At 39.6% G+C, this 20,635-nt stretch overlaps 1 protein-coding gene across 1 annotated transcript; it reads left to right on the top strand.

Annotated features, from left to right (window-relative positions):
• Positions 1 to 261: 261 nt before the first annotated feature.
• sec22a (SEC22 homolog A, vesicle trafficking protein) lies at positions 262 to 17,636 on the top strand. Its single transcript, XM_042494921.1, is given in 8 exon segments — positions 262 to 349; positions 3,183 to 3,396; positions 6,593 to 6,756; positions 9,207 to 9,308; positions 9,311 to 9,385; positions 11,325 to 11,443; positions 13,187 to 13,252; positions 13,615 to 17,636. Coding segments are annotated over 7 exon segments (912 nt in total). The 5' UTR covers positions 262 to 349; positions 3,183 to 3,211; the 3' UTR covers positions 13,816 to 17,636.
• The last annotated feature ends 2,999 nt before the right edge of the window (positions 17,637 to 20,635 follow it).

Genomic DNA, 20,635 nt, shown 5'->3' with positions numbered 1-20,635 from the left:
TTAGATAAAAATAAAAATAAAATGATCCGTTTTTGCAGAAGCAGTGATAGAGATCGCATTTAAATTTAAAAAAAAATATTTTTTAAATTTTTTGAAATAATTTCTCAATTTTACTATGAATTAAAATACGCTGAATTCCATTTTAAAAAAAATATTTTATCGATGTTTTATTTTAACAGTGCTTTTTTTTTTTTTTTGGTGCTGATGAGAGGTTACCCATAATGCACCGCGAAGCGGCCACGTAAACGCAGGGAACCGTCACGGGTGTCTGTTAGCTTCCTGAGCTTCCTTCTGCTCAGCTCCAACCACTGCACATCACAGATGTACACATGATGCTACAGTCGTCCAGGTGCGTGATAAAGACCCGAATAACCACCGGAAACCGTCAGAAAAGTGTGTTTTGTCCGGGTTCGCTCACAGCTTTGTCGGTATGCTAAGTAGCTAGCTGTTAGCTTCCTAGCATGCTAACGTTAGCTGGAAGGAAATGTGAACTGTTGATGGTTATTAGATGCTAATTAGCTGCTAATGGAGGCTAGCCTGCTCTGGTGTAGCCAGTTGGTGACTTTTTATTAAACGTAAAACATGTCGCTTGCAAAATAGAGAAACGGTTAAGCACGACGTTTGTAGTTAGCTAATGCTACAAACGTTAACGGGATTTGTATGTGGATAAATAAACCTACTTTTTTTAGCTTCGGACCAACTGCTAACCAGCTTAGCTAGCTCGCTTTAACGCCTTTACTCTGTCTAACTGTCGTCGTAATTTCTTACCGCTTTGTGTGTTTTTGGGGTACTTAACCCAGGTGGTAATGTTGAGCTCTGGTGTCTGCTTTGAGGCTGTTCAGGTTTTGTCACAGGTGCGTTAAATGCTCGTCGTGATTGCGTTTCCTGCTAACGCCCCTTCATTGACTGTGTGGAGCTCTCCATGGTTCTCACATAACCGATCTGATCATCGTTCAGAGCAGCTCAGGCTCAAAACATACATGCTGTATCCAAAAACTGTAATTCAGTGTGTGTCCCAGAGACTCGAGATCATGCAGGCCTCATTAACATCTCAGCATGTTTGTTAGTCTGTTGTGATGAGCCTTTATTGATTCCCAGAGGGAGAAACTCAGGTGTTGTAGTAGCTTAAAGACTGAAACATGTACACTACAGATAAAAAGGAAGTGAAAAAAAAGTGATAAAAGTAAGAGTAAATAAATGAGAGGTTAAAAAATGTATAAGAAAAGAAGTAAAAATATAAACCATAGTGCCTTGCTAAAGTATTCACCCCCCTTGGTTTTTTTTTTTTATTGTGTTGCATTGTAACCTGTAATTTCAATGGATTTTTATTGGGATTTTTTTGTAATGGACCTACACAGAATTGTCAAAATTGGTGAAGTGAATGAATTAAAAAAAAAATTATAAAATATTCTGAAAAATAAAATAATGAAAAATGGTGCATGCGTATATGTGCACCCACTTTTCCATGATGCCCCTAAATAAGACCTGGAGCTACAGACCACCTTTAAAAGTCACATAATGTGTTAAATAAGGTCCACCTGTGTGTAATCTAAGTTTGTATACATCTGTTCTGAAAGGCCTCAGAGTCTGCAGCACTACTGTGCAAGTTTTTCCACCAACCAAGGGGCACCATGTAGACCTTCATATAGAGGAGCTCTTCAGACGGGTCAGGGACAAAGTTCTGGAAAAGTAGAGATCAGGCTAGGTCCAAAAAAATATATCTGAAACTTTGAACAACCCACTGAGCATAATTGAATCCATTATTACAGAATATTAGAAATACAGACCCACAACAAACCTGCCAACAGAGGGCTGCCTCCCCTTCTTCATCAATTATTGATATGCCATTTAGTCTGTAAAAGATCAGGAATTAGCTTCATTTATTTAGTTTTGTCAGTTACTTCAGCCCTGACCAGTTACCTCAATTGGAAAAAAAAACAACATCATTGCAGAAATTTCTTTAAAAAAAAAAAAAAATATATATATATATATATATATATATATATACACACATATATGGAAGAACAAAACAAGGCATAAAAATCACAGAGCATCATTCTTCCAGTTTTTCCTTGCAGTGAGTTGCAGTGGCACCAAACTTGCCAATACCTTACACAAATAAGATAAAAAATAATGAACAAATATTTTTGATGAAAATGACTGAAAAATAAAGTAAACAACTGGAAAAAAGACAAACAATAAAACCAAACCAAAAAAAGACAACCAAAAAGCAAACAAACAAGGAGGCTCAGTCGTCACAACCAGGCAGGAAGGTCAAAGACCTAAAGACAAAAAAAATAAATAAAGCAAACAAATGGGATAATAATAATAATAAAAAACCAACAACAAACAAACAAACAAAGAGGCTCAGTCATAACAACCAGGCAGGGAGGTCAGAGAATCAATATCTTTTTTTTTCCCAAAAGCATGAAGGGAACCTTTAAAGGGAAAATTTAAAGTGAATGGATAGTAAAATGTCTTTCAACCACATATTTTGAGCAGAAGGTCGAATGTGCCTTCAGTTTAGAAGTATAGGTCACCTTGCCAACAAGGTGGTAAAGGTGAGGACTTGATGCACGCCTCTAGATAAATGGGGCTGTAGAGGAACTCTGAACAAGGCAACGAGAGAGCTGGGAATAATAACAACTGTTTTTTGTACACAGTGTTAACCCTTAAACATCTGAGCAAATTGGCTTTCTTTCAGGCATGAAAAGAAGAAGGCAATGCGCAACTCAACAAAAAAAGGCCAAAATATTTGCAGGAAATTTACAGAACGTAAATTACCTGAAAATAAGCAACAGAAAAAAAACCCCGCAAAAATTACTTTAAAAAGTGCTTAAAAAAGAAAAATATGTTAAAAATGTTTTATTTTGTAGAATAACTCCAAATATATAAGGACTAGATTTATAAATGATTTTTTGATAATATCATATAACACCCCCCGTGCTAATTTTCTAATGATTTTCTTAACACCTTATACCTTTTATTTTATATTTTAAGTTGCGGGGCATTTCTTTCCAAGTTGCAATTAATCAAAATACATCAAACCAATTTTCTCAGGTTTCAGAGGCGTACATACTCGTGAAAGGCTGAAATCATGATGTTTGTGACGATTCAGGCTTAACACTCAGCATTGCTGCACTTTCAACAAGCTTCCTCCCTTTTCTTTCGTCTGTGTGCAGGGCTGCAGTGAGATTGCCACAGCTGTAAGATGTCGATGGTGCTGTTCGCCTCAGTGGTGCGGGTCGGAGACGGCCTGCCTCTCTCTGCATCTACTGATTATGAGCAGGACAGAGAGCTTCAGGAAACCAAGAGACATCTCAAGGGTCTCTCCAAGAAGCTCGGCCAGTTCCCCGACCGCTGCTGCACACTCAAGACTGGACCTTACAATGTCAAGTAGGTCATTATGGAGGGTTGATTTTGAGTTCCCAATCTTTTGCTCATTTTAATCAAACAGTTGTTGTATGATACCCTGTTTAATGTGGATAACTGTCAGTACTTGAAGAGCTGTATTTGTATGACTGTGAGATGATTCACTTAACATATTTTCAATAAAAAAACAGTTTAGAGATTTAACGTGAGAGATTTGACACCCACTGGAGATTAAACAGTCTACTGCTGACAGATTTTCTGCTCTCTTCTTGACCCTCTCACACAACTTTGATGGAAAAATGCTTTTTAATTTGAGTGATTTGACAGCGAAGCCTTCATTTGAGGTGTCAAACTGTTTCTAAAAGCTCCGCTGGTGCTCGGGGAAATGCTTTGAAACTCTCTCAAGCACTGTTTGTTAAGAGCTAATTAGTCTTATTAAGACAGAGAACATGAACTCAAAAGAAACTCAGAATCATCAATGAGTCAGCCACAGCTTTCAACAACCGGCGTCTCTTTTGATACGAGTCTCTTTAATCAATGGGGGCCTGAAGCACGTGCAGAAGAGAGGGTCAGGAGACAGTGAAGGTCAGAATAAAGCGGAAGGTGTTTAAAGTCGCAGGTTAATCTCTTCTGTGATGTTTTGGGTGCTTTAGAGGCTGTTGTTATGTCTGTTATATGTCTGCGTCATGAAGGCAGGAGGAGATTCCTCGCCTCGTTCTGTGTGAAAATGACTCATCAGCAAACTGTAACATAAATAACTGACTTAATTTAGACACCTCTAGAACACAAGTTCACTTTGTTTCAATCCTTGTATATCTTATGAGGGATTTATAATAAATCTTTTATCTAAAAGGATTTAGGAGCTTTGCAGTAACCTTAACGTAGACTACTTTACATTCTATGATATTCATGCTTTTACTCTTATTTATGCATCATCACTTATACCAGTTATACTGTTGGATTTGATCAAACTTCATTTTTACTCAGCAGTGAGTTTATGATATGTTTTCTGATATAGTATCAGTAAAATATTAAAGGGCAGTGGTTCCCAACTGGTAGGTTGTGGCCCATAAATAGGTCGTGGGTCCATTCTTCGTGGACAGCAAGTGACTTGTTAAAGTCTATCTGTAATTTCCATCCACCGAGTCCAACCCAGTAAGGAACAGTATTTAACCCTTTAAATTTCGGTCTACTGCAGTTTACCAGGCATAAATAAGGCCACTCATAATAACTGACAGCAGAGCAACAATACAGCTGGTCATGATTTTCACGTGTGGCGTTTTTGTATAGTTTGCTTTAAAGCTTACTGAGCTCAGTTTTAGCAACGCCACAGTCACATCACGCCATTTAAAAAGTGTATCGCAAACTGTAAGCCTTCAGTTTGTGTTGTCATTAGTTACACCAAAGATATGTTTCGGTAAATGGTCAAGGTTAGATGTTACTGGTCTAAAAGAAACGTGCGATCAGCATCAAACTGCATCTTTTTACTCTCTAAGAGCTTTCTTGGCCGTTGGAAAGCCACACCAATATTTGCTGTGGTTTTGCTTTTCTTACATCACTTCTTTTCTTTGCTGCGGAGCGTTGCCTCTTTTTACCGGGAGCTGCTTGTGATGGCAATAACGGTTGTTTTTTTTGGAGCTTCTGTTGTTGCTGTGTTTCTTACACACTAAATAAGTTACTGAGACTAAATGACTATACGATAATGTGTTTCTTCTCCACCTAAACTGGACCCAAACCCGCAGCCCTAACCATAACCACCAACAGGGCGCTGAACATTAACAGGGGGGGAAACACTATTTGATAGGGGAACACATTTCAATAAACACCAGCTGGCTCAACTTCTTCATCCTCTCCTGCGGCTCACTAGGCCGCAGTGACTCACAGTCGCCTCTCAGGCCGGGATGTTATTATTACAGAAGGGACGGCCCGTCACTGGCTGATGTTGAGCAGTGGATATCTCTGCAGTATACTCTGTTGACAGGGTTAGGTCCACTTTTAAAATGTTTTAAACTAAAATTATGTCCTGATCTTTCATAATGCACCTTTAAACAGACCCCTTTACTGAGTAATTTAAAAAAAAAAAAAAAAAACAAAAACAGAGTTTTGGTAAGCTGCGACTGAAGCGGTTTCTGCTGTCAGTGTGAGAGACATTTCTTGTTTGTTTAGGTTACATAAATGTTATCTTTGTACTCTAACTTAAGTGCCAACTCGTGTACAGCTGATGAAACAGGCTGCTCCCCATCTAACAAAGAAACTGATTCAAGATTTATGTAATCACTTTAAGAGCTGCAGGGTCAGGCACCTGCCTGCATCAGTGAGCTGCTGCTGCCCTATATCACCAGTAAGTGTCTGAGGTCTTCTGATCAGGGCCTGTCGGTGGTTGTTCCCCCCTCTGGGTATAAAAATAAAGAAGGCGCCTTTTGAAGTTGTGTCTCCTAAATTTTAAAATTCATTCCCTTTGGACCCTTTGATTCTTCTGTTTCTTCTGTCTTTTATTGCGAAACACTTTGAGATGTCAGTTCTTGAAAGGCAGTATATAAATTAACTTTACGTACTCACTGTAGGCATTAAAGGCAACAGTATTAACCTTCATCTGTGTATTAGTTATTTGCTTAATTTCTGAAGTGCTACAGCTCCACTGTGACACATTGTTATCAGATTCACCCTCATTCTTCAGATGTATTCAGTATTTATGCCTTTTTTTTCCTCGCCATGTCTGATCCGTCTGGAGTGTGTTTGTTGACATTAATGTTCCACATCAATTTAGATGTTTGCGATAACAGACATTCACCTCGATTGTGCTCTGAGCTCTTCAGATAATGTAGAAGTCTTTGTATCTGGGGAATTTAATTTGTGCTCAGTGTATCAATTAACACTGCGGGGCCAAAAGATAGAGCATGTGCCGAGGTGGATACGAACGTGAATGTGGGATTGTGTTTAATTGGCTGTGAACGTGTGAATTCATTTAGGCACAAATGTGCTGAAATAGTTGTTTGTACTGTGTGCAGAGCAGCAACCAGCAGAATCAGAAATGCCATTGTGTTGTTTTTTTTTTAATATTCTGCATTGTATTTAGCTTGGTGTCCTAATTACAGTTTCCCAGGGTTTCTGTCAAGAGGAAGGAGTGCAGTGCATGAAAAGGAATAATTGTGTGTGTGTGTGTGTGTGTGTGTGTGTGTGTGTGTGTGTGTGTGTGTGTGTGTGTGTGTGTTTGTTTCAGTTTTACAAGCGCGCTGGGTGTTGGATACCTGATGGTGTGCACTGCGAACTACCCCAACGTGCTCGCCTTCTGCTTTCTGGACGAGCTGCAGAAGGAGTTTATCATCACCTATGAACCCAAACGAATCAGCAGCGCCGTGCGGCCGTACTCCTTTATTGAATTCGGTGAGCTCCATGGTGTTTATATCAAGTTTAAGCTAACTACCCCATAGTTAACTTTATTATGTCAAATGCTCATCAATAATATGCGGAAATGATCCAAAATATGCCCATATGCCCAGATTGACACCCAGAAATAAAAACTATGCATGTTTTTATGCTTTGATGGCTGTAGGATCAGGAATTGCATTTTGAATTGTTTTCACGATATGAATGAAGGAGCTGAGATGGATACTCTAAGATTTAAGCCGTATGCATGAACACAGCCAAAAATATAAAAAAAAATGAAGAATGAAAAATGTGGCAAACAGTCCCTAAGGGTCAAATTAATAATGCTTCAAAGTTTGCTAAATTTTGGTGAGAAAAAAAATGGCAACTGGTCCCTTGACCTCTCATCTCAAAATATCTAAATGAAAATGGGATTTATGGTTACCCACAGGATTGCAAATTCCCTTTTTTTGGCCACGTGTCACTTTGGCTCGTGGAGTCCAAAATCTACCAGCCACTCGATAAATAACCATTGTTGTTTTTTTGGCTGGTGACTGAAGCAAATCTAGCAGACAATTGCATATTTTACCAGCATTTGGCTTGTGCTAGTTTCCTGGTTGGTTTACAGACATGCCCACTTTATCCATGACCCAGGGAGTTTTTTTTTTTGTTCAGCTTTTTGCAGCATAAATGTGTTATTGTCACCTATTGTATTTGAATATCTCTGCGTACTGGAGCCCCTGAACAGTTTTCAAATGTATCCATTTGGTATGACTGTGACAGTGTCAGTCCCCAAAGTAGCCATTTCATAGTAGTGAGACTATATATATTTTTTACCTCACTGTATAAAATGACCTGCGGTGACCTCTAAGATAATCACAACCTCATGAAACTTTACAACCACGAACCAGATCCCTCAGGCATTCAGAGGGTGTTTGGCTCTCACAGTTGTGTTGGTGATAAATGGGTTTCTCAGTAGTTTCCAGAACAAAAGTACTTGCCATCCAAGTGCCTCTATTTTCTCAAGAGGTAAAAAAAAATGATTAAATTTTGCACCTTCTCTGTGTTAAAATTATATTAAATAAAAAAAAAATGCTGCAACAGCTTGTGAGACATAATTGATCAAGGGAATAGACATCACATACATAATGTTCTAAGCCCCTATGCTGTAGATATAAAAGCCTAACCAAAACAAAATGTTCATTACATATATATGACATGAAAAACTTGACACACAGTTCTGAGCTGCATCTAAAATGAATCTGCAGGTCCCTGCTTTCAGACGATATTTGACACTTCTATGTGGCACATACTGCTGACCTGCTATCTCCCCAGAAACACCCGCTGTCCCTCCCAAAAAGACAAAAAAGGGTCAATCTTTATGTATTTAGAAAACTGAAGGGACCAGGGTATGTTCTGTAGAGCTCAATAAAAGGTATTCTGGGAAATGTAGGAAGTACAACAGTAGAAGATGAGGAAAGAAGCGTGTTTAGTGAAAGTGGTTGCACCATAAAATGGCATTTAATCACAAAAAACTCCTGCAAAAATCACAACCAAACACTACAGTGTATCCTGAGTAGGGCTTCAAAGGTTAATGCCTTTTTTTGATTAATCTGTTTAACAATTTTGTGATTGCACAAAGTGTCTGAGAATCTGGATAAATATCCATCAGAAGAGAAGAAGAAGAAGAGAGAAGAGTTTACATTTCTTGTTTTTTTTTTTTTTTTTTTTGGCATTTTAGCCTTTATAAGTTAGGAGAGATTGATAGTAGGGGAAAGGGGGAGAGAGAGAGAGAGAGAGAGGGGACAACATGCAGCAACAAGAGCCTCAAAACGAGAGTCGAACCTGAGGCTACTGCAGCAAGTGCACTTCTTTCACTCATGGGGCTCCTGCTTTATCCACTCAGCCACTGTCTCCCCTGTGGTACATGTCTCATCCAATTTACAATCCAACACATGAACAATCCAAAGATATAATTTTAAAATGGTGTAAAAGCAGGGAGAAACAGCAAATAGTAACATTTTATAAAGATAAATTTTTTTTTGCATTTTAGCCTTTATTAGACAGGACAGATCAGTAGTGTGAAAGGGGGAGAGAGAGCGGGGACGACATGCAACAAAGGGCCTTGAGTGGGAGTTGAACCCAAGGCTGCTGCAGCAAGAACACTGTCTTCATTCATGGGGTGCCTGCTTTATCCACTCAGCCACCAGTGCCCCAAATAGTAAAGTTTAAATACTTAAAACGAGAGAATGTTTTGCATATAAGCTTTATAAATGTCTTTAACAGTAAATCAGTGTTTATAGGATGTTGTATTGAATCACGTTGGAGAGAATCTAGAGTATCAGAGACTTAAATCTTGCTCCAACACTGGCAGAAGGTCTGTCTCTTCCATACAAATAATGTGTTTTTCTCCCTAGTTTGCTGCCTGGGTCATTAACCGCCTTGTTTTGCTGACTTTCATCCGTCAGACACCTTCATCCAGAAGACCAAACAGCGCTACAACAGCCCGCGTTCGCTGTCCACCAAGATCAACCTGGCTGACATGCAGACAGAGATCAAGCTGCGACCGCCCACCAGCTCTCCCCTGAGGACCTGCGGGCTATCAATGGATTCTCGGTGCACGCACCCTTGAAATACAAAGGCATAGGTAGGACATGAGCCTCTGCCACAAACACATTCAAGCTCCACACACCTCATCTGATAGAGGTTTTCTATTGTAATGCTAACTACTCAACTTCTCTTTGTGGGATCAATAAAGTGTTATCTTTTCTTGGCACAGTTGGCACTGATCTTTGTTATAGAATGACATATAAAGGTCACTGATGCTTCCTTAAAATACTGTATCCTTTACTACACCAAGAAACAAAACTGCATGTGCCGTTGCACCTGTCATCGTTCATATCGCTGCTTGAAGCCTCTGGAAACGTGGCTTGAAATAGAAAGAATGCACATATTATATCAAAGTTGAGTGTCTCATTAAGTATCTACAAAAACAAATGTTTCCAACTATTAGAAAACTAAGTTGAAAACAGCTCATTTTGAGGATAACAGCATTTCTCCAGACTGTGAAGCCGTGGCAGATCGCGTTTTGATTGACACCTCCTTGAATCCCACCTTTGTCAACTGTGTCTTGTTTCTATGACAACAGCCATGGAGCAAAGCAGAGTCGACGTGGTACGGCTCTATCTGTTCCAGCTCTCTGTCTCTGGCTGCGTTTATAAATCCAATCTGTCGCTCTACACTAAAATGAGCGAGCTGTTGTTTGAAGCCACAGAGTGTTCTGTCTCTCCATTCATTCATTAACAGTTTAGTTCCTCACACATTTACTTTGTTTGGTGCTTTGCGGCTCAGGATAACCGAACGGTGCATTCGTACACCGCTCTGAATTGATGAAGGGTCCAGTTTGTGCCTCCGGCATTCAGCTTGAGTGTTTCTGAACTCACCCTATTGAAAAAAAGGAGTAGTGAGGGATTTCAGTTTGGCGTGTTAAATTAGTATCAACTGACACCTGACTTTGACTTTTTTAGGCTTTATCCATATTACGTGATATATATCGGGGATAACCACGCCCAAATCGACCCATCTTCAGGAAACTGAAAAAACTAAAATAGCAATATTTCAAATTTGGATCGAGGCTAATTCTTGCTGCTTTGTATGATGCATATAAGACCCTTAATTACATATTAAGAAATTTTTTAGTGACTTGTGTTCCCAGAAGCCTGTTCACTTGAGGTGTTTTTCAGTAAAAATCTTAATAAACAAAAAGAAAAATAATGATCTTTTTGGATACTGTCAGGCCTGATGATCAAACATGATGAAACATTTTTTCATTTCCTTTACACTGTGTTTTTTAGACTTATTGTAGGAGGATTGCACCAGTGCTATTGTGAGCAACATGATGTGGCACACTCCTAGTAATACAATATTGCACTTTGTTTGTTTCTTTATTCGCCAAAGGAAGAGCTCCTTTACAGTCACCATTTGTGTTTTCGGCATTTTAAAAATCTTAGGGCCGTAGTAACACTGCGGTGGTCAGATGCTCTTTCACTTGGTCTAACAGCTCCACGGCTGCTCTGAGGCTCAGCCTTCATACCCCTCGACTCCCCCAGACGACAACAGCCCTCTTGTACGCACCGTCACACCTCAGCTGCCCCCAGCTAAGCGATGCCACCTCGGGTCACTCAGAGCGGTTGTGTTCCCTCTGACATCCTCTTCAGGGCAGCTCTCCACACTTTGCTCCCTCTCTGTTGGTTGCCCTTGTCAGTCTCCGTTTTCTGAGAACATAAATCATTTTGTCCCGAGGGTTGAAGTATGCTAATCTGATAATAGTGACGCATCACTCCTTTTACCGAGCCAGAATACTTTGGAAGTCAGACGATCTAAAAGCAATGTCTGCTTGGCTTTTCATTGCTATTCATGGATTTATTCTTTTATCCTGCATATAAAAGTCTTTATAAATAATTACATTTCAGAAAATGATTATGTTTTGTCCTTCGGGAAGCAGATTTCTTCTTCATGTTTTAGTAGTTCATTTGTCAAGGCAGATTTTGCTGAGCCTGTAATTCCACGTCCTTTCTCTCTTCCAGCTCCCACACAGATGTTGGAGCCGGTGACTCTCTCAGGCATTGTGTCCTGTGTGCTCAGTATCCTCTGTGGAGGCCTGAACCTGCTGCGAGGAGTCCACGCTATAGAGAGCATACTGCAGGTGAGGACATAACGGAGGACGTAACTGAGGACACAATGGTTTCTGGTTGCATACAAACTGAGTCTTCTTAGTTTAAGCTGTCAGTGATATTGGTAATAATAAACTTAACTTAATTCCTGAGAGGAATGTGGTGGAATTACTAAAACAAAGTTAGAGGGGCGAGAAACTCGAGCAGTCATATGATCAGACAGATCATAAACAAACTTCCAGCAGTGTTACAGGATATGTGGAAAATATGCAGTCAGCGATGACGTTAATACTGCGATAATTATTCTGCTTACAATAAATAAACAGATATTAGAGTGAACTCAGTTCTGCCTTCCTGCTGCCTCCAGTTTACTGCTAAATACAACAAATTGCTTGTTGAATTTAAAAATATGTAACAAAATCATTTCTAACTTTCTTTGACAGCGGACCTCTCGCCGCCGGCTGCGGTTGGTCGTTGTTTGCATGATCCTGTTTAAATAGATCTAAAATAAGAACCATAATCGCTAGAGCATTCATTCTTCTTGCAGAAGAAAGCTAATTCTAGTTTCCATAATCTTGTATACAAATATTGATAAAAATCATGATGGCAGGAGCATTAATTCTTTATTAGGCAGAGAGCTAAGGCTGTGCATACAGTAGGTCAAATAAATCATGAAATATCAAGAAATATTTTATATTTCTACATTTAAAAATCTTTTGGATCAGTATGTATTTTTTTATTTTGTAAAATGTAATGAAAAAACCTCAATTTAAAAATTGTTTTTATGACCGGTTTTAGTAATTTATAAATTATTATGGTTTATTTACATAAGTAGATTAGTATTTGAAGAAACTCAAAGAACTGACACTACAGTAAGCCAAAATACCAATGTAGGAGCTGGTAGACCATTTCTATTGCAAAATTCAAAGTTGAACAGTGAACTGAGCACCAAACGCACCAATAAAATGCCGTTTTTTACTGCTACTTTCTCAGCTTACTCCAAAAAGATTGCAGTCGTTTGCCATGTGTTGATCACACAAGTTGATATTGTGATGATGACAAAAAAATATATACAGTACAAGGGGCTTGACAATAAAAAGAGAAATCTAAACACCTTTAAAGATAAACAATGCAAATACAATATAATTAACAATGCAACGAATACGGACATAATATAACAAAGGACGAAACGAGCAGAGGAAAAGAGTTCATGAAATTCTGAAAATGCTAGGCTGAAGAGGTCGGGCTTAAGATTTCTTTTAAAGGTGTGTGGTGTTTGGGGCGTCCTCAGCTCCACTGGCAGACTGGTCCAAAATCAGAAATATACTCAAGCAGTCTGTTGAATTATGACTCAAAATGCCAGATCATGTAAAATACGTCATGCGGAAGTTTACCATTGTTCATCTACGTGTTCTACTCACATTTCTTTTAAAAGAAAGCTGGTTGAAAAATCAGCGACATGTCCCTTTAATCTAAATCAGCTTGTGTTTTTTGCCTCATCTGACGTTGTTGCGCCATCATGAAACAATGTAATAGTTATTATATCTGATGGCAGAAACTACCAAAACAAGGTCCAAATTTTCATTAACCTTAATCTACATTTTGCCGGATGCCGTCTGTTCTATTCCTTGATATCACATCAAATTCCATTAAACAAGATGAGACTAAATTAAAAACCTGAAATTAATTTTCTGTGTCATATTGGTTTTATGATGCCTTCTCTAGACGTGGACTGCTGGTGCTAAAAAAAACATCCTTTTTCTCTCTGCCTGCAGAACGACGATGAAGACTTTAATTATGTGATTGCCTTCTTCCTCGGCACAGCAGCCTGTCTGTATCAGGTAAGTGATAGTCTGCGGTAAGAGCAGCCCGTCACCGGCTGACTGGCTGACTAACAGCCCTGCACTTTACAGCTCAGCAGCTTGTCAGCGAGACTAACATTAGCAAAAGCTCAATGCCTTTCACCCCCACTGCCGTCTCTAAAACATTTTCATCAGCTCCTTTTGTGCAGCTCCTGATACTAAATGGAGCACCACAAATTGGTAGACTGATGTGGGGAACAGAGTTATCAGAAGGGATTTCTTACTTACTGAGCAGACTTATTGTCCCGTGAAGGACATTAATGATGAAAACATGCCACTGGTCAATGTCAGTCACACAAAGCGTGCAGCATTCAAATCTCTCTCTGCCGTTCTTCTTTCAGTGCTACCTGTTTGCCTACTTCTCTGTGTGGAGGAACAGTAAGTCCTTCTTGGCGTTTGCACTCATCTGTCTGTCCAACATGTATCTGTATGAACTGAGGAACATGTGGCAGATCCTCTTCCATGTTGCGGTGGGGGCCTTCATGACCCTGCAGATCAGACTGAGGCAGCCGCTGGGCAAAGCGCCAGACTATAATGTCTGACAAAGACCTTAAACACAAAGAACAAATGGGCCTTCGGTCACATTGTCGCGCACATGTCCCGGAAATAGAGTGGAGACGGCACTGAGGACAAAGTGGAAACAAACAAAACAATCCTCGCAATTTCAGGAAGGAAAACCAAAAACTGTTGCAGCACCACAGTCGGGCTGTTCACAGCACCAGTGGACACATCTCAGCGTGGACTTGGAGGACACCACCGCTTGGTTTTATTATTGGATTGGGTTTGTGAAGTTTGCTACTTCTCACTGTTGTCTGATTAACGCATTTGCTTTTACTTCCTTTCAGTGCAGCCATAGTTAAGGTCAGAGTCCTGCGTATGTCCAGTTTTGCAAACCCACGCTCTCCCTGCACCCCCGAACCTAAGAACCGACTTGTTATATGTGACACGCAATCCCACGTATAACCAAAAACCCAGGCTGTACACTCGGGCTGCGTATACATTAATACATTTGAAAACGCATAATACTATGTGTACTCAAAGTGTCCACGCTACTCCCAACTATCTGAACGCCTGAAACGGAGACTTTAAAAAACACAAATGCCTCTGTTTAGTTTGAAAACTCCGGGATTGTGTTTGTATGGAGACTTTTGAAAACACTGACACAAACACCCACATTTGATTCACGATTGGGTCACGACTTGTCAAACCAAAATATTAAAGGTAGACCTACTGGACTCCCCAAAAATTAACTTCACTCATGCCCGCCCACAGAAATTGCTGGGCCTCAAAAAAGTGAGACTTCGAAAAGTACGACTTCACACACTGAGTCCGTTTTTAGTTTTTTTTTCTTCAAAATTGACACACGTCTAAAAATAAATACGGTCATTTTCCCACTGACCTTTGTCTGACATTTAAGTTTTCAAAACTTCATCATCGTTTCTTTTTATTGCATTTTTAAAATAGTGCTCTAAAATGAAAATGTATTGGTGTGTATGTAACCTCTGTTGAATTTGTTAAAGAAATAGTTACTATCTTACAAATACGAACAAGACAAATATTTGATAAAAGCTTTTGATACTCAAGCAACAGAAACATTTCTGGTTTGCACCCAAACATTATATCCAGCTCCAATATTTCCTTGAGCTTGGTCGTCAACTTATGTAAGACAAAGAAAGGCTACATAGATATTTAACAGCGGAAACTGAACATGTAGTGATCTCTGATTTATGTTGAATGAAAGTGTAAACTTAAATAACTCGTTTCTGAAAGGTGAATAATCCTAGCGATGCCAACTTTTCTAATGAAAGTAGATAGCACTGGCTCCAGAAGTCACCAGATAACTTCATATGCTCATTTGCATATTAAAAAATTGTCAACAAAACAATTGCATGAGAGCTGTGGCGCTCACACAGCACTTTAGTGCACCGATTTCTCACTTTCAGTCCTGTAAGGAAGCGTGTCAGCGTCACAATTTAAACTCAGACAAAGAGAGACGTTTCCTCACCTCCTGCCTGTCCAACACCTGCTGCAACATGCACGCCTTTCCCTGATGGTCCGAATAAGTCCCTGAATTTGTCGTTAGTCACTTTAAAAAAAAAAACTAAAGTCGCTTAGAGATTCTGAAAAGTTGCAAAATCTAGCGAGAAAATCACCAAGTTGGTAACACGGCCCACATCTCACCCACATCCAGTTTATTTTGCGTGCTTTTTGTATCTGTTACATGCACTTTTTGCAGGACTCTGGTTTAGGTGTTGAGTTAAAACTATGCAATGCTGCCTTGTGTGTGTGGCTCTCATTTCCGTTTTTGGTGCATCTGGGAGCCAATGACCATACTTTATTTTGCAAATATTTGTCATTTTATATACAGTTAATTTATTTACTGATCGTTTAATGAAAATTTAGATGGATTTTATTAGTTAAATTTGTTGTTTTACGATTGCTCCGTTTTTTTGTTTTTTTTTTCACGCCAGTAGACACAAACAGTCTGTTAACATTCATATTCTACTTCCTCGCCCACACAGCCGCAAGCATATGCCAGTGTCAAGTGACTATGTTAATAAACAGGTCTGTGTTGGCAGCAGTAAAGATGCGTAGCTGTGTTGTCGAGGCCAGAGGCGGCACGAATCATCTGAGCAGCCTGTGGTGTGCTTTTCCCTCCTCGGAGCCCCTCGGCTCAGACATGGCTGCATCTGCCACCGACAAAGACACAAACTCTCCCCCTCTGCCTGCGCGTTGAGTATCAGCACAGCGTTCACATTTGACATCATTTCAGTCAGGAGATGTCACATTCATCATTATCAGGCAGTGTGAGATTTGTTCAGAGAATTATGGGAAGATTTCCTGGCTTCCTGCACTTTCCCAACAAATACTGGCAAACAACTGGAGCAGGGTAGAGGATTGAGTCATGCCTTTATTGTTCATTGTTCACGAGGAGCTCAGCCAGGATCGTCGTAACGTCTTTTTATTTTAAATCTCTCTCACGCTGGAAGAAGAGAAAATAAAAAGGAGTATAGCTGCGCAGCTCCACTCCACATCCATCTGGCATCTGCACTACAGATCTGTCGGGGGAGCGCTGCAACACTTCAGCCTCGTTATGATTCATCATCGCGCTCGCTCAATGTTCTTTAGCTTTCCAGCAGCGGAACCACACCTACATGACCTAATCGCTCTTTTCTCAATATGGCTGGGACTCGACTGGATCTGAATTGAGCCTCACTGGTGCAGATTGTTTGTGTTCACATTCTCCTTTTGCACAGCAGTTACAGTAAATGTGGAGTGTGGGCGTGTTGTGTAAAGAAGGAAACAGTGAAATTCAAAGCTTTTATACTGGTTTATCCAAGTATGGAAAATGAATGTGATCATTTTCTTGATTCTGAAATTTGGGAATGAATTGCTAATAACTAATTGTGCGTGTTGTACAAAGTTTTCACATTTTAATTTGTTTTATTTGATATTAGACTGTAATATCAAGCCTGTTAAAGTTCCCCAGTCATGATTAGAGTGCAAAGATGTTACAAACGATTAGATCTAATGTCAAATTCAGCAAATTAAGATCTAGGAAAGGATGGGTTTGATGTGAAATGGAAAACGTGTTGGAACAGTGAATTTAAAGCATATCTGAGACACAACCTAATCGCCAGAATAGACATAAATATTAGCAGCATCTTAGTAAACAACAACTGCTTTTCATGGCCGTATCCTGGCGGCAAAAAATGCAGCGTCGCTCTCGATATGACAACAGCTTTTCATGCTGCTGTCCTGCTAAGAAATGCAGCAGTGTTTTGTGAAAAAAAACACCTTTTGAGGCACTATCTCAGCAGGAAACGCACTGATGTCATGTTTCCATGACACTATCCTGGCGTGAAATTCAGCGGCATCTCGGACACTATCGTGGCACTATTCCAGCAGGAACTGCAGCAACATCTGTTAACAAAAAAAAAAAAAGTGTTCTGACAGGACAGTCTCTGGGAAGAAACAAGTGCTTTTCACAGCATGATCCAAAAAAGGAAACAGTGAAAGGTCGTGAAAAGATGTCCATGTTTGGTGGTTAAAAAGCAGCTGGAAATGTCTCAAATTCTGACGTTTCATTCACCGTCGTGTCCACCTCCTGTTGACAAAGTCAGCCGATATTCTGCGTCACTTTAGAAATGTTCATACGATACATTTGAAACATTTTCTTCTGGCGACTGGGCTGTGAGACCAGAAATGCTTGAATTTTGTCCATTTCCTGGTGCATATGCAGACGCATCGATTCCTCATGATGTGATCTGGTTTTCAGGAACATAACTTCTCTTGTATTAGGATTAAGGTGTCTGAGCTCAACTACGAAACTTTGAACATTAAAGAAAATCTGGGACATTAATTACAAAGATATCCTTTCTTTGACATTGAATGTGGGCTCTTTATCGTAGCACTGCTGCGAGCTTTAAAGAGGCAATGAAATCTGATGCCTGTTGCTGTGATGGAAAAAAAAATGAAATATGAAAAAGATGATTCAAAGCATCCTGTAATAAGAGGGATATCAGATCCAAGTCCTTTATAATTTAAAGAAAACATTTACCTAACCTTGGGAGACTGGAGCCTCCAGCATCTAGTAAATGAGCAGTGCAGTTTCAGCTGCTAAATGTAGGAAAACTGCTGAGTTTAGTTTAATCCCCTCCCCCCAAGTCATTTTTTTTCCTCTTTGGAGCAACAAGCAACAGATTGCCTCATGATTCAGATGTAACTGAAACACTTTTCCAAAAAAAACCCGTCTTTTTTGTTCACCAGTAATGGCACAGGAGGCATTTATAATTATGATTGTAATATATGTTATTTGTTGGGGGCTCATTATAAGGAACAGCAGTTTTCTCCAGCTTTAGATTAATGTAGCAGGAATATATTTAGTTCCTGTGCAGAAAAGATGTGTATTTTAATGAGAAATGGGTGCTGCGGGTTTAAATTGCCGACTACTTAAAGAACAATTTCAGCTCAGGGTGCTATAAGTGAATGTCAATGATGATAATGTTCTCGTGGCCGAGCTTACGCAATCAAGGGCTCGCAGGTTGGCTATTGAAAAAAAGTCACAATTATCAAAGGGTAACTGAAGTATTTTCCCACCTGGAGCCTGTTTTCCCACGTTTCTTTGTCTGAGTGACTAATGGGAACAACAGTTGTTGATACTGGTCCAGTATTGAGCAAGAACGCTGCAGCCGGCGGCTGCTAAACCACCTGGGATGAAACCACAAAGAGCAATTATGCACTGTTTGTGTATGTCCATAACAGTGCTTGTTTTAGCCTCTGAGGGGCTCAGATTTATATTCTAAATGTCTAAATGGATTGGATGTCTAGAGTAAGATCCTTTTTAACCAGAAGCAGCCCCAAAATCATTATCGCCAAACCCACCAGACTCCATTTATAAAAAGCTGTAATTTTAGTGTGTATACAGTCAGCATATTATCACCTCTGACTGGGTGACTTAAGGGTTAATTTAAACCAAACCAGAGTTGATAGTTGGAGCAGTGAAAAAAAAGGCCAACCAATACGGTTTTTATTTATATTTCCCTTCTGTCGACTTAGAATGAAGGATGTTTTTCGATGGTAAAATGACTGTTTATTTAAATGAAGTCTGGCGGGTTTGTCGATGGGGAATTCGGTTGTTTCTGGTTAAACAAAAGTGAGAACACAAAGGTGTATCTCTGTGGGGATCTTTTCCTCAATGTCACAGTTAGAGCTCATTTATTTTCAGTGTTAGATCAGGGTTCCCACACATTTTCATCAACATTTCATACCTTTTCAATGACTTTTCAAGGATCCATGATAGTTTTTTCCTTCGCCTTGCATGCCCAGTGTTTCAAACTCTATTTAGACATAATTTCAGCGAGCAGGCAAAATAAGAAAATAAGTTTAATAAGTTATGTTACATGGAAGAATATGTTGTTATTCATGGAAGATTACTATAATAATTTCATCACACACAACAACATTTTAAGACTTTTTCAAAATTTTCAATGATCGTTACTAATGCCAGGACTTTTCCAGGCCTGGAAAATGTGAAAATGAAATTCTATAACTCTTCCAGTTTACCATGACTGTGGGAACCCTTTTAGCTTTGTATTCAGACACAGATGGAGCCTTTTGTCTGGACTTTGTGTTCATTTTGTCCGTATTTGTGCACATTTTCTGAAAGCTTACAGATATGGAGGAAACAGAACAGTCCTGCAGGAGATTGTGGGGGTGGTGTAGTGTAGTTTAAGCAAGATAGAAAAGTGACGTTTACAATGTTTGAAAAGAACCAATTTTTTTTTGTATGTAAAGGTCGGATGGATTACCCTTAGAATAACAATCTGAGCCTGTTAGTAGCAAAAACAAGCACTTTTAGTTGATGTAAATTGACGATGCACAATTGCCCACAGAGATTACATTACATTACAGCCTGCTCTGCCTCTGCTGGTTGCAGCCCTGTCACTCAATACTGGAACAATTTAAAAACTTGTTACCATTGTTTACTTAGACGCAAAACAAGGGAGAATAGGGTCAAGATGAAAAAACAAATGTCCCCTTTAATTCTGGGGATTTGGTTTGCTCCATCACATGCTGGAGTTCCCCTGACAAAAGCCTGAACTGTGCTTCCTTCCTTCAATCAGTGAGCTTTTATCCCATCACTGATCATCCCTCAAATCCTTAAATCTTATCTGATGAGATGCGCAATTTAAATGGAGAGACTTTAATTTAAATTACTGTCCAGCACAGCTACTTAAATGCACATCACAAGTTATTGAATTAACCAAGAGCCTTATTCATTCTGAATTCTTAATGTAATGGCCTGTGATTTGACTTCTGTATAAATATAGATATTAAAGCTGTAATGGATGAAGCAACACTCGGGGTGCTAATCAGCAGATTAGCATTTTGCTGCTGCTCCCTTCCATCATACATAAACAGTAATAATGATGGAGGGAAGACAAAGGACTCCAGTCTGAACCGAGTGATGCAGTGCTGCTGCCACCTGTTGGTGAGCTGCGTGAACACGTGGAAGAATCCCAAATTTCAGCACAATGCCAGCTCTGTCAAACACTGTTGTATATGACAGTTTTAAAGGAGGAAAAGTTTCTCACTTAAAACATCTTACTTCCACTGTAAGTGGTATATGGCCAAAAGTATGTGGACATCTGTGACTGTGGAGCATGTCGTTAAAAAACATAATCTTTACAGGTCATTTTTTATGCATGGAGGCAAACAGGAAAACTTCTTCACAAGACATACTTTTATTCTGCAGCATTAACACTTTCCTGAATTGGATCCAAGCCATAGGGTGTCCACAAACTTTTGGCCAAGGAGTTTTGCGACTGATAAAAGATGAGATTTGTATGTAGCAGGCCT

This window comes from Plectropomus leopardus, chromosome 10 (assembly GCF_008729295.1).
Source record: "Plectropomus leopardus isolate mb chromosome 10, YSFRI_Pleo_2.0, whole genome shotgun sequence".
NCBI lineage: Eukaryota > Metazoa > Chordata > Actinopteri > Perciformes > Serranidae > Plectropomus > Plectropomus leopardus.
Note: the sequence above shows the minus strand (reverse complement) of the source record. Positions and strands in the feature narration are given on the sequence as shown.